At 38.8% G+C, this 13,930-nt stretch overlaps 1 protein-coding gene across 11 annotated transcripts; it reads right to left on the reverse strand.

Annotated features, from left to right (window-relative positions):
- Positions 1–1,292: 1,292 nt before the first annotated feature.
- CD274 (CD274 molecule) lies at positions 1,293–13,588 on the reverse strand. 11 transcript variants are annotated; one of them, XM_031606136.2, is made up of 10 exons: positions 13,452–13,588; positions 12,151–12,326; positions 11,417–11,717; positions 9,043–9,111; positions 8,019–8,372; positions 7,293–7,574; positions 6,214–6,321; positions 3,850–3,906; positions 3,219–3,284; positions 1,454–2,455 (listed from the first exon to the last, which is right to left on the reverse strand). In XM_031606136.2, exons 4-10 carry the CDS (start codon positions 9,098–9,100, stop codon positions 2,433–2,435), a joined length of 948 nt encoding a protein of 315 aa, XP_031461996.1. In that variant the 5' UTR covers positions 9,101–9,111; positions 11,417–11,717; positions 12,151–12,326; positions 13,452–13,588; the 3' UTR covers positions 1,454–2,432. The 11 variants fall into 11 exon arrangements, with proteins under 11 accessions (XP_089988319.1, XP_089988321.1, XP_089988320.1 ...); XM_090132192.1 differs by having other exon boundaries at positions 1,454–2,470; XM_090132197.1 differs by lacking the exon at positions 3,850–3,906 and having other exon boundaries at positions 1,453–2,470.
- Between the last annotated feature and the right edge of the window lie 342 nt (positions 13,589–13,930).

Raw genomic sequence — 13,930 nt, forward strand, 5'->3', positions numbered from 1 at the left:
CTTTTTCCCTGTACTCATAAAATGAAACCAAGAGAATTAGTTTATACTAAAAGTTTATACTAATTTATATTAGACAACTTACAGTTTGGATGTTAAAGAATAGAATGTTATAGAATCATAGATTCAGAATCACATAATCATAGAATTACAGACTGGCTTACTTTGGAAGGGACCTTACAGCCCATCCAGTTCCAATCCCACCCACAAGCTCAGACTGCCCAGGGCCCTATTCAGTCTGGTCTTGAACACCTCCAGGGATGGGGCATCCTCAGCTTCTCTGGGCAGCCTGTGCCAGGGCCTCACCACCCACCGAATAAAAAATGTCCTCTTAACCTAAATTTCCTGTCTTTTAGTTTAAAACCACTTGTTCTTGTACTATCACTATTTGACCATGTTAAAAGTTTGTCCTATTTCTGCAGAGAAATTCAAAGAACTTGCATGGAGACAACAGGCCTTTTCTCATCTGCTAGACACAGCACTTTTCTAGTGAAAGAGTAAAATCTCAGGCCTCCCATCAGCCACTAAGGAGTTCAAGCACTTGTCATTTTGTATAATAGGGTTCAGCTAAAAAAATTAAAAACATGCCTATATTCCCCTTATTTTCTTGTCTTACTCATCTAGCACTGGCAACAATAACAAGCAGTTCCTGTCGATTGGTGGAGTTTGATAAAGATATCATGTGTTTCGTGATACTGAGCACACACTAACAGTACTGCCTTGTGAAGTGTGATAGTAATTTAAAAGAATTGCCTTTTCATCCTGACTACACTATGTGGCAGACAGCTGCTGCAGTTTCAGAGAGAAATTTGAAAATAAGGAGGTAGTCTGCAAAGGACATTATTTATGTGGTAATATGAAACCACAAGCATGTGTAGGGAGGCAGTGATTTTTCTACATATGGTCCTCATACTTCTAAAGCCATTCTTGCACTTCAGGAGAAACTAAGAATTGCCTTCAGTGATAACATGATACAGGCTTCAAAAAATGTGTTGAGAAACAGGAGAGAGTGTCCAAGTTCATATAGCATTCTTCCAATGAATAAATGATTTTAGACTTAACTTCAGTTACACTTTAGCTTAGGTGTACCAACATTCTGTCCTACTACTAAAGCAGCTTGCTGAGACATACTAAATACCTCTTTGTATTAGCTAGATTGAATTCTGCTAGCAGTGAAGACCTGGGCCAGAACCTGCATTCCCACCTCTGGGACTGCAGAGCAAACTCATTTAAGTTAAACAGAAAAAATAAAACAGGAGCCCAGTGAGATTCCATATTTTCACAGTTTATCTCTGTTTATCTCTGTGGGAGACACTGGAGGCTATTTGAATATGTGAGTTTTCCAGAAACAGCATGAGCAGTCCTCACACCAGACACTGACACAGCAAAGATGGCAGGGAAAAATAATGATAATTAAAAAACAAAAACCAAAAAAACCAAAACATTTTTTATTTAAAAATATAGTTATGAATAGCATTGTAATAAATAATTTTAATCTGTGTGACAAAAACAACCAAAGAGCTATGAACTTGCAAAATATAACACGACAGTAGAATAAGAAATACCATCCAGGAGCATATTCCATCATCATTTCTTAAGTAACAACAAGAACATGTATTTCATGTCCTAGCAATGAGAAGGTTCTTCTTCTGTTTCCAGGATGAACAAAAGGGCAGTCCAAACTGAGATGTGTATTTCTTGAAGGTCCAAAGAGTTGTATTATCCCCAAATGTTATATCAGAAGAATAACAATCACTTACTAATCAAGTAATGCCAGCTGTATCACAAGGAAATTAAAACCTCAAAACAACCTTTTTCAGAGAAAGAGATGAATAAGCTGAGCATTATCTAATAATTTCTAGGAATTTTCTCATATTCATCAAGAGGGTTACAGTATCAATTTAAAAAATAGCTGATAGTAGCCTGCATTTTAATGTCTACAATAAAGAGAGAAAATGTCCTGTATATATAGCATCTTTTCTTGTTGCACTCTTATCTTCTATGTGTATTGAAAAAATTCTTCACAAGCTAGAAAACAAAATCATTGCAGTGAACCGAGAGCTTCAACGGGAAAAAAGTCCAGAAAATGGACTGTTTAAGCACGAGCTGTGAAGTTTTTTATGGTCCTAGACCTAAAGTGCTTTATCTTAAATACATTTTCAATAGGATGTGTCCTTGAAAGTGCATAAACTTCAGAAAGCATTAAGGTGGACATTTAAATAAACCTCTCTGTACTTAGTTGTATAAAAAGAGGCCAGAATCCAGGGGCCTATTATGCTATGGTAATTGCATCTTTTCCCGATTTACAGTAATATGGAAGAAGGTTGCAACAACAGAATAAAAACAAAAAATGAGTATCTCCCCAAACAGACAGAGCAGAGAACATCAGAGCTGTCAAATCTTCAGCACCAATGGAAAATCTTCCCCTGCTTTTTCTAAGTCTTCTCAATTTGTATGTCTGCAAAAGGAAGAACTATATGAAAAAAAAATCAAACTTCAAAAATATGAAATAACAGAGCATTTCTTCAATTTGTGTCTCTTTCTCAGAGTTTGGAGTACCAAGAAAAAATCCTTTCATTTTCAAAACAAAAGATCAAAAATAAAATTATTAAGAAGGTCAAACAGAAACAAAATGTGATCAGTGGTAAGAAATGGTAGTTTAATCACACTGGAGGTTAGAGTATTTGTACAAATGCAGTGAAACGAGTACAACCTAACAAATACAGAGAAATTGTTGTGACTTAGGTCATCTCTTCTTTTAAAATCCAAAACAGTGCCCCATCTATCATTATCTCTTGTAGGGTATCCCCAAGCCCTGGCTATTTTGTTCAGAGATCTGTACCTGCTTGCCTTTCTTTAGTTTTACAGTAGTAAAGTATTGCAGGGAGGGATTTGGGAAATAATTTAAGTTCTTTTAAAAGTTAGAGAGAAAGTAAAAGAAAAGCTTCAATAACTTCACCCTGTTTTTCCATGCCACAATCTGTTTTGTGAGCTTCAAAGATTCAGTTATTTATTTTCCTGCTTTGCTGAGACAGTATCTCATAACTTGTTAAAGTTTGAGTGGCAATGATGGGCAATGATGTGGCTCCCTCCCACTGTCGTCATCATCATTCCTCCAGTTGTGCTGTCAAGACTCCTAATGGTCATTAAATGTGAGGATAACAGATGATTCGCTCTGTATGAAATTTGCCACTATTTTTACCGTTATCATTTATGCTTACATTTCAGCTCTTCATCTTCAAAAGAAGTACCTCTGCAGTCATGTGCGTCCTTATCTTTTGACAGCTCTTGAAACAAACCACACACACAGGCAACAGTCAGCACAGATAAAACCATTCATGCAGTGATAAAACTTTGTTAAACTTGTCTCGGGGCTTCCAAGAAGCATATGACTTAAATTAGGAAAGAGATTAATACCAAATACTGTGTCTGTTTTGGACAAGCATTTTTAAAATAGGTTTTGTTAAGGAAAAATCCTGTCTGTATGGACTAACTTGCACAGAGCAGTGTATTTGAAAGTGGCCTTTAAATAAAGCCAAACAACATATAAATAATAATAAAAATTTTAAACAGTCATCAGTAGAGAAGACTAAAGTATTTTAGTCTCTTTTCTCTACGTATGTATTAGCTCTATTCCTTTTCCTGTCTGACTGCAATGGTTGTATTGGCCATTCAGCAAGCTCTGCTAAATAGAACCAGTGTCTGAACAGGAGGGAAAAAAAGGCTACTAGGGAAAAAAGTAGGGAATAAAGTGTCATTGCCACCATTATAGAATAAATTCTCAGTTACAGTTTTTTTAAAAATTATTTCCATAAGACACAACTGAGCTACATTTATGCCACAGGTACATACTTGCTATATTAATTGATGATTTTGCCATACGTGTCCTACAGTCCTTATTTGCTCTAGCTGAAAGAAAATAAGAGAGAAGAGTAAAAATGAAAGGAAGATACTCATTTTAGATCTACTAAGGGTTTAAGCACATTTGTGGGAAGGGCACTCTTAGCATAGTATAGTCACTGGTCCTCAAAATTCTCCACCTCTTCAAGCCTTCAGTGCCCACAGTCTGTCAGTTTTCCTTCCTATTTCCTTTCTAGTTGGTTTGCAAGCCAAAACTCAATTGACACTATCCATTAACATAACTGAAATGTAATTGCTCAAATGTTTTCTCGTTATACATTTTCACCTAACATTTAAGCATGTTGGGCAATAGAGAACAAAAAAAATTCTTACTGTATTCAGTGGGAAACAAGCCCATTTCCAGAAAGGCTCTGCTCTTAAAGAGTTGCCTGTCTGGTCATCTACGTCAGCTTGGGTTTTAAAGGAAAAATGTTCTCTGTACTATTTTAGCTTCTAAATCAATTCTTAGTTTATGACACTTACATACATTTAACATAATCATGTTAATTATATATAATCATGTATACTATCACATGCACAAACATGTGATTAATAGTACTTATGCAATGTAGGAAAATCCCAACCTTTGCTGAAATCCCCAGATAGGAATCTTCTGAGAATTCAAGGATATTGCTGTCCCTTCTTCCACTTTCATGTTCTACTCCTGTTCCTATCATGTTCCTAGGAGAAGTTTATTCTTCAGAATTTAGGCATATGCACAGCCTTATGTAGCCTGCCAGCGTTACCCACAAGCCTGCTAAGCTTCACAAACACTTCTCCCAGGACATGTTTCCATAGCACCTGTGCAGGAGATGAATTTGTGACCAGAAAACTGAATATCCACATTCAGTTCTCTCTTGCATTTATTTTATGGAGTTTGAAAATGAAAGCTCAGCGTAGTTGTTGTTGATAAATCTTTTTGTGTAGCTTCCAGCCAGAAATGAGAGCTGTTTCTGACTTTCACTAGGGAAAAGAGAGCTGGCAGACAGGAAAATCACAGTCCTATTACACAGAATGAGAAAGCACATGTCTTTTGGTGTACAAGCTTTTGAGAAAACTCTTCAAACAGCTTAATTTCATGGCAGCTATCTATTTGCATCTACTATAAGATTTGAGCAATTCAAAAGCAGCACTTAGTTCACTTCTTGTTCAGTTTTTTTGAGCATTTCTGGTAACGTTTCACAAAGTCATGTGGGTATGATATTATAAAGTTGAAAGTTCTGTATCAATGCTCCCCATACTCTGTCTATTCATACAGCTTTACAGTATATATATATATATATTTATTAAAATTATAGGATATAATTTGTTATAATTAGAGATAATTAGAGGAAGAATTTTGGCTAAGCAGAGAATGCCCAGCAAATCACACTTTCTTTTTCATATTTTCAAGTGAGCCCCTATGGATGTTTTGAAGTCTGCATGACTTTACAGAATGCGTTAATATGAAAAGTAAAAAAGTACCACTGATAATAAAATCCTTAAACAAACCCTTCTTCTCCCAAGGAAACAGAGGGAGGAGGGTCAGGGCAGGAAAGTATTTATTTCAGGTTATGCAAAAAGAAATGGTGCATGAGCATGTTGTTGCTTAGATACTTTACAATTACATCTTCAGGTCTTTCCTCTGGCTTGCTAGCTAATAAAAACAAATTACCACTAATACTTAAGCTGTTTCCAACTGTGTGATGCTGATACTATCCAATCCAAGTCAGTCAAGTGAGCAGAAAACGTGAAAAACCTAACAAGGAAATGAAACAAGTGGTACCAAGCCACAGTGCGAATACCTTGTGGAAAAAAAAACCTTTCAGACTGAAGATCAGACTCATCTCTTCATATGTAATGTATCATTTTTTGTAGTATTTTAACAAGAATGAGCAACTAAAGTTCATAACAGATCAGTTTTTAAAAAGTGTTCACACTGTTTACAGAATGCAGTAAAAAAAATGCTAAAAAACCTGAAGTATCCTATTTACTCTGAGCATTCAGAATAACTTTTATTTCTGGTAAGTTCCTAACCCATGCTTCAGTACAATATTGCATTAGTCATATTGCTCTAGCTATGAGAAGAATTAATAGAGATGTATAATCAAATGACCTGAGTGTGGCGGGCAATCCATTTCATTCTGCTGACCTAAGAGGTCATATCTGATTGAGTCAAGTGAAGAAAAAGATAGAAACAATACGGAGAAAAACAAGTGGTTTCGTTGTTAAGGATCTAAGGAGGGCTTTTATGATCTCATCTCACTTTTGTGAAGATGAATCAACAGGAAACATTACAACAACTTCAGTACACAAAAATAAACATCTTGAATGTACCTTTCCTTATGCAGATAGTAATTGACACTGATCCAACGAGGACGCTCACAATGAGAATTGGCCAAACAAAGTGCCTGCTCTCAGTCCACAGCACGTCATCAGCAGAATCTTCAAGAAATAGAAGTAGATGAAAGGCATTGCAGAATTACATAAGTTTCTCCCTTTTTCTTTCATTTTCATTATTATTTTTGTTATGATAATTGATGTGATAACAGCGTTTTAGATTTTGGCTAAGGCTGATTTGCATTCATTCTACAATGCATTAATTATTTAACAAATATTAGATAAACATTATCTAACAAATTCCTATCTGTCTCTGCTTCCTGCATTCCATTGGAGAGTGCCTTTCCTTCCGTCACAAATCCTGCTTATCACCAAGGTACAAAGTGTTATACCCAGTTTAGTGACCTTCTGTCAAGACTACAGGAAACAGCTGCTTGACACAGTAAAGAAGGTGTCACTTTGTTCTGGTAAAACTCTGAATGCAAAGGATATGTTGCTTCCTCAAGCCTGGATGCCTTTCCAATCAGTACTGAACTTGCCTTCTCTCCACTCGTTGAAAGGATTGCTTACCTTCCCTACTCTCAGCTGCCTGCTTCCATCCTGTCAGTCACAAAAAGCACAGGCATTTTTAGCAAGATGTTGAACTTATGTGTGCCCACAGCTAAAGCTGTAATGGCAGAAAAAGACCAGGTTTTTCAAATTTTCAAAAAGACCAGGCTCTTGACAATTCTCATAATCAAGACAATTTTTCTTAAAGTGTGTTTAATTTATATGAGTCTCATTTCTGATCTCCAAGTGATATGCTTTTCAAATAATTGATCTTTTTTTGATAACAGTTTAACACTCAGTTTTCACATAAGTTGTATAAGATTCCCACTTTGAATTATTAGTTCCAGACTCATCATGACAGTGTTGGTACAGTGGAAGCATACACTGTTAGCAAAACTCAACAGCACAGGTATTCAGCCTTTCCAAAATTGGATAGGAATGTGAAACAAATAGTGACTGATTCAAATCAGACAAAATTACATAATATCTTGAAATAAATTACCATAGATGAAATTTAGAGTAGTTACCTAATATGTATAAATCCGCAGATGTATTTTCTTGAATCTCTTTATTCCAGAAGATGCAACGAAAATTTTCACGAGTTCTGTTTTTGATTGTGAGAGTACTTGTCACACGATAAAGCTGATCACTTCCAGTTTCATAACTTGTATTTGCCTTATCGGTCAAATCCTGACATCCTCCATTTTGCCATATCACGTCAGCTTTTGGGTATCCTTCTGACTGACAAGTTAGCTTCCACTCTTTGTCTCCTGTGCTTACCACTTCTTGGATTATAGTTCTGTACGGAGCTAAAGAGACAAAAGAAAATCTTTACCAGGAGGAAGCCAGAAGAACACCCTCTATTAGCAAGATACCTTTTCCTTATCCCCAGCCTCCTGGCCACAATTCTGTGCATCAGTTTGGTTCTTGTAAATAATGCTCCTGGTAGGGAAAGTAAATATTACTGTTGTGTGTCTTTCTGTAATTGGGGGTACAGGGCTGAGACAATGTTGACACAGCTATCTAAATGGCATTTAACAGACTGTTCCTCATATGTTAGAGAAATTAAAGGGAGCTTATGGATTCCACCTAGACAACACAAGGTTATACAGTGACGCAATGCTCACGAGTCTGCTACTGTCTCTGGGGAGCTTTCTTGAAATGCTAATGCAGACATGCCCTTCTGCCAGGACTGCCCCAAAATCTTCCCACGGTATCTTAGAACAGCAAACCTCCTGCGGTAGAACTCTCACCCTGAACTTTCAGACTGATGGTCTTGTAGTCAGCTCCCCCGTACTCAATAAGGCAATAGTAAAGCCCCGCATCTTTGAGCTTCACGTTGCTGATCTGAAGGAGAGACTGCCCAAAATCCAGGTTCTCTTTCAACATCTTTATCCGTCCCTGAAAATCACTGTGCTGACTTCCAGAGTCTTCCTTTCCTTTGAGAAGTACGTAAACATCCTTTCTAACTTCATCTTTTTTTTCCCAGATGACGCTTAAATCCTTGAACTTTAGTTTCCCATTCACTGGAAATATACATTCCATTGTCACATTGCTGCCAAGTTCTGCAGTATAGAGCGATTTGGGAGCTTCAACTGTAAATAAAGCTGAAAAAGAAGTTGAAAAAACTTAATTTTCTGTTATAAGCCTTATTTTGAAAGCCATGCTTAATCAATATCTATGATATAAGTTTATATGACATTTTGAGGACCAAAAGCAAAAGTATCTGCTGTGTTCTCGTTGAGCTTTTTTGCGTGCCTTTTCTCAATAACAAACAGGGCTGTTCATGCCTGCAGACACCTGCTTTGTGCAGGTACTCAGTATGTTCTAAAAAAAACAATATGTGTGCATCCACCCCCTCAGCTTTCAGAACATTGCTACAGTAACAGGCAACTGTTAATCAACTGTTAATACTTCTTGTGAGAATGTTCTGTTTATAGAACTGCCAGTTCCTTTCTCCAGGGATGTTCAAGAACATGTAACAAATCCCAGACCTAACACCGCCAATTTTGCTTAAGGCAGATAGTATCTTGCCTCCATGATGTCTGTGTTGAGACGCTGGCAGGGATTTCAATCAAGCCATACATCAAAGCACACATATTGCGTATTGTGGAAGCCTATAATGACCTTTTTATTTAAAACATTCAGCTAAATAAATAAATAAATAAATAAATAAATAAATAAGCACCTGTAGGAATACTGAGAACTTGACATTTCCATGCTTATACACAGAAGGAAACAAATGGTTCTGCTACTTCTTACAATTCAGATTCTTACCATTTAGGGAGTGCCAGCAGACTAGAAATATGTGCAAAAGCAAAAGCTTTTCCATCATGTAAGTAGAACCTAGAATGATAATGGATGAACATAAAAATTTGCTTATTTTCTAACTTGCACTATAAAATACAATTTACAGCCACTGCACACAAAGAAGTGGACACAAGGCACTGAATTCCACTCTAGCAAAGGCATGATAGAGCTGCATGTGTGACTGCGCCAGGTGAGGCAGAAACCTCCATTGGCAGGTTCAGAGAGAGCACTGATTTTATTTCCTTTAAACATATTTGTTAATTATGGCACAACACGAACTTTATCACTATATGTCAAACAGTAAATGAATACTCACAAGTACCCAGTTGTTCCTATAAACCATAGGAGGGATAGTTTCTCCTGATGGGAAAGGAAGGGAACAGTTCTCTGTACACATTCTCTGCACACATAGTGGATGCAGTGAGCTCAGTTCTTCCCTGAAAGCTGCCCTTATTTTACTGCATTGAGCTTTGTAGAACCTAGGACTTCACAGCACTAAAACAGCAATGCCCTTGTAAAACAATGATGCCTACAGACAAAACCTTGAATTTCTGCTGCTTTAGTTCTGAACATGCAAATGTGTCAATTTTCCCTCAGAAATTTTCCCCTCTTTACTAACATGACTTTTATACTCCTACACAACATATCAAAAATACAAAACACTGATTAATGTCAATTCAGACACTTACCTTCACACACCCACTGCTCTTGCTTAAATGTGAAACTTAAGTCAGAGCAGTACTGGGATCAAACAGTAGTAAATCTTCAAAGTGCACTTAACAAAAGCTTAAGCTGATTTCAATGGAAGTCTTTTGTGAGTTCAGAGAACTCCACAATTTTGTCTAAATAAAACTCTCATTTGGGACACACAAAGGAAAGATTGCATTCAACTGTTCTCTAGTGGTAACTTGCATAAGAAATTTGCATAAGAAATTAGGAACTATGGTAACCATCAGACCTCCTAACTCATGAAATTCTGTCAGGATTGCAAAATTTACCCAACAAACAGTTTGGCATTTCTCGTGTTTTCAACACTAAGGTGATAAATGAGCAATATTGCTCTGAGCCATTAAGACGTGTATGCCTTTACGGTACTGTGGCTTAAGAGGATGAGACTCCTCCCGATAATTTGATTTAGGCTTCTTTATTCCCCCAGATTGCTGCTGTCTGATCCCAGCAGTCTTTGTGGGTGGCAGGGCAGCTGGAGCTGAGGAAGGGAGCCCATCAAGCATGCTGCTAGGCAGGCATGAGCAATTACGGAATGGGGTTCTGCTAACAGTGACATGAAAATAAAGGCAAGACTCAAGATGAAAGGTATATTTCACGAATGAACACATTACAGTCTTCTCAATATGTCTGGATACCAATTCACTGTTTAACCACAAAAGACATTCTTAAAAGCAACAGCAGTCTGATTGCCCAAGGATGCGTAGGTGATATACATGCATTAGATTCCCTCCATTCTTGCTTCCCAAGAAAACAAACCTTCTCAAATGAGATAGAAAAATCTCACAGGTGTGCTTCAGCCACATTCACTCCAAGCATGGCCTGCATAGAGTAAGCCACACAGGCTGCCCTGTGCAGATGTGCAACTTTCAGTGTTCCCCATGCCAAGACCATAGAATCATAGAATGGCTTGGATTGGAAAGATCATCAAGTTCCAAAACCCTGCCACAGGCAGAACTGCCACTCACTGAGTAAGTCATGCTGTCCAGGTCCCCATCTAGCCTGGTACTGAGCACCTCCATGGATGGGACATCCACAGCTTCTCTGGGCAGCCTGTGACAGTGCTTCACTGTCTTCTGAATAAACAATTTTCTTCTTAACATCTAACTTAATTTTCCCCTCTTTTACTTTAAAGCCATTTCCCCTTGTTCTATCACCATTAGACCATGTAAAAAGTTGGCCCCTTTCCTGTTTATAAACTCCCTTCAAGTACTGGGAGGCCACAATGAGGTCTCCCCACAGTCTTCTCCAAGCTATGAATGACTGCATTACTATAAAAGCTGCAGTACACTCAGGCTTGAAATGTGTCCTGCTTTATTCACAGTAGAGATCAGAGCTGAGACGGTGAACTGAGACAGAACAAAGAGTAAGTGCGCTAATGACACAGGAGGACACCCATACCTGTGGATGCATCCCATCCCATTTCTCTGTAGATATTACTCTTAGGAGAGGAAATCATCTCCTGAGAGAGGGATGACAGCAAGGAAGCTCTTCTATGGTTCTCAGACCCATGCCTGTATTCTGAAATATTGTAAAATTCTAACTCCTTTGCTTTCAACTGCTATAGAAGAAGATAAGCCTTACTAGATGTAGAAAATATATGACTGTTACTTACAAAATTCCTCAAGACTGAGAAAGTCTGCTGTGCCGCTGTACTCAATTGTTCACTTTCAGTGAGGAAAAAAAGTAGGTCCAGGTCAAATCCAAAAGCACTCGAAAATGCTCCCTGCAGTAACCATCACAGACTGCTCTGCTTCACCTTCAGCAGAAGCATGACCAAGTTGGCTCAACTGAAGCAGCTTGAGACCTAAATGCCAAATCAAATCCAGAGTCTTCTCACTGCTTTTCTTACAGAGACTGTCACAATGCTCCTTCTCTCCTCTGGCTGATTTCTGACGTCTGTGGATAACACCGTTCTAAAGAGGCAGAAAGGTATCTGTAGCAAGAAACAGTCTTCAGCGCAGCTGGCTGCACAGTTCCCTCACAATCACATGGAGATGACAAGAACAGAACTACTTGCCCAAGCCTTCTTATAGCAGAACTTAAATGTTCATGTAACTCCACTTCTTTAGGAAACTTCCCCATTATTGGAAAGTTCCCCAGCAGGGAAAATTCTCTGTTGCTAACAGTGGTTAATTGTAACCAAAGACAAAAAAATGGGAAAACTAGCACTTGAAATGCCACAGGCATTTTAAGAAATGTGTCAGAGCAGTAATGTGTAATCAGAGCAGTATTTCAGCAACATTCGATCCCTCTACACTAATTCAGGAAAACTTTTTTGTGATTCTAGAAGTCATTAAGGAATACAGAAAAGAAAACAAGCACGAGAAGCCAAAGAATATTACTTACATTCACCTGCTGACTGCAGTGGGACTTTAAGCCTATGCTTCAGTGTAGGCTCACCCAATTCTTTTGTGTATCTCAAGAAGTGGAGAAGATTGTCAGAAGAGTTTAAATGCTGTAAGACCACTAAAAAGTTTCCAGGAAATATTTTCTTCTTTTACCTGGCAGCCTACTCACAGTACCTGTCATGGAAGCAAAAACACATAACAGGCAAAATTGGTCAGAGTTGGCCTTTTTACTTGAAGCGTAGGAGGACCATGACAGGTGTATGAAATAGCAAAACATAACATTTAAGTTCTGGTAATCTGAAAGTACTCTAGGAGGCTGAGGTGGTGGGTTTCCATAGTAGGAAAGACTGATGAAGGTTTATTTCCACTAGTTTCTACTGTCCTTAAAAGCATGTGTTAATGACATTTTATTTTCTCAGAAGGAAGATGCAGCAAAAAGAAACCAAAAGGGATTTATAAAACAATGACTTTGAGACCACAGAAGCCATCAGTGTAGCCAGCTGCCAAAGCCATGAATTTAGTTTCCTCTTTTTCGTAACTTGCCTTGAGCTCACAGAGCCGGGCTTTCCATGCATAACAACGAAGAAAAGACCACTGAAGTTTTTTTTCACAGTGGTAGTCTTATATGTTTGTATGTATATAGATGCCTAGTGTTTTTTATATATGTATCATTTATAGGTTTTAAAGCATAAACTATGTGGATATAAATATAGGAATAATATAATCATAGAATCACAGAAATGTTTGAGTTGGAAGGAATCTTCAAAGGTCACCTAGTCCAACTCTCTGCAATGAGCAGAGACACCCATAGCTCCATCAGGTGCTCAGAGTCCATCCTGACCATGGGTGTCTCCAGAAACGGGGCACCCACCACATCTCTTGGCAACCTGTTCCAATGACTCACCACCCTTATGGCAAAAAATCTTTTTCCTTACATCCAATCTAAATCTCCCCTCTTTTGGCTTGAAACAATTTCCCCTTTTCCAACCATATGCTCTTATCCTATATAGAAGATATAGATAATATAGATTTAGATATACATATACCTATAGACACAGACATAGGTACAGGTGTAGATATAGCCACAGATGCCATATATACAAGTTGTATTGAGTTTTTGATTTGGTTTGCTGTTTTGGGGGGATGGATGTTTCTATTGTTCTGTTCAGGATTTCCAGACGGACATCCCAGCCCCGTCGGGTATCCCCGAGTTAGGCACAGGGCCGGAGCCGCTCGGAGGCAGAGAACCCCCAGAACCACAGCGGCTGCTCCCTCCACCCCCGCCGGTCTCTTCCCTACCTGCCGGCTCCTGGTGGCCGATGCCGGCTAGCTGCGGTCTTCGGCCGAGGAGATGCGGCCGAAAAGCGCCGGCGACGGAGACGGGCGAGAGGGAGAGGCTTCCCTACAAGCGAAGATTGGAGTCGTCCTCGCGGTGCCTGGTGGCTTTGCATTCCCGAAAGCCAAGGGCTTTCAGTAAATGAAATCGAAACAGAAACTGAGGTCCTCCGGGTGGACGGGGGCTGCCGTCGGAGGACTGGAAGTTCGACCGCTTCCGACACTCCGCCCGGACGGAACCTGCAGACCGCAAAGCTCCGATCACGAGATCGGATGTTATAACCTGGTACGCACCTTCTGTGCTACTATGATGACCCTAATTAACCAGGCGAAAGCAACCTGAAATCAAGAACCTTACTCGGGACATCGATGTATCAAAGAACCAAGATATTTCCGATGTGTTGTAAGAACACTGTCGTGCATACAGCAAAGGATACAAGAAA

Source organism: Phasianus colchicus, chromosome Z (genome assembly GCF_987193195.1).
Source record: "Phasianus colchicus chromosome Z, bPhaCol1.hap1.1, whole genome shotgun sequence".
NCBI lineage: Eukaryota > Metazoa > Chordata > Aves > Galliformes > Phasianidae > Phasianus > Phasianus colchicus.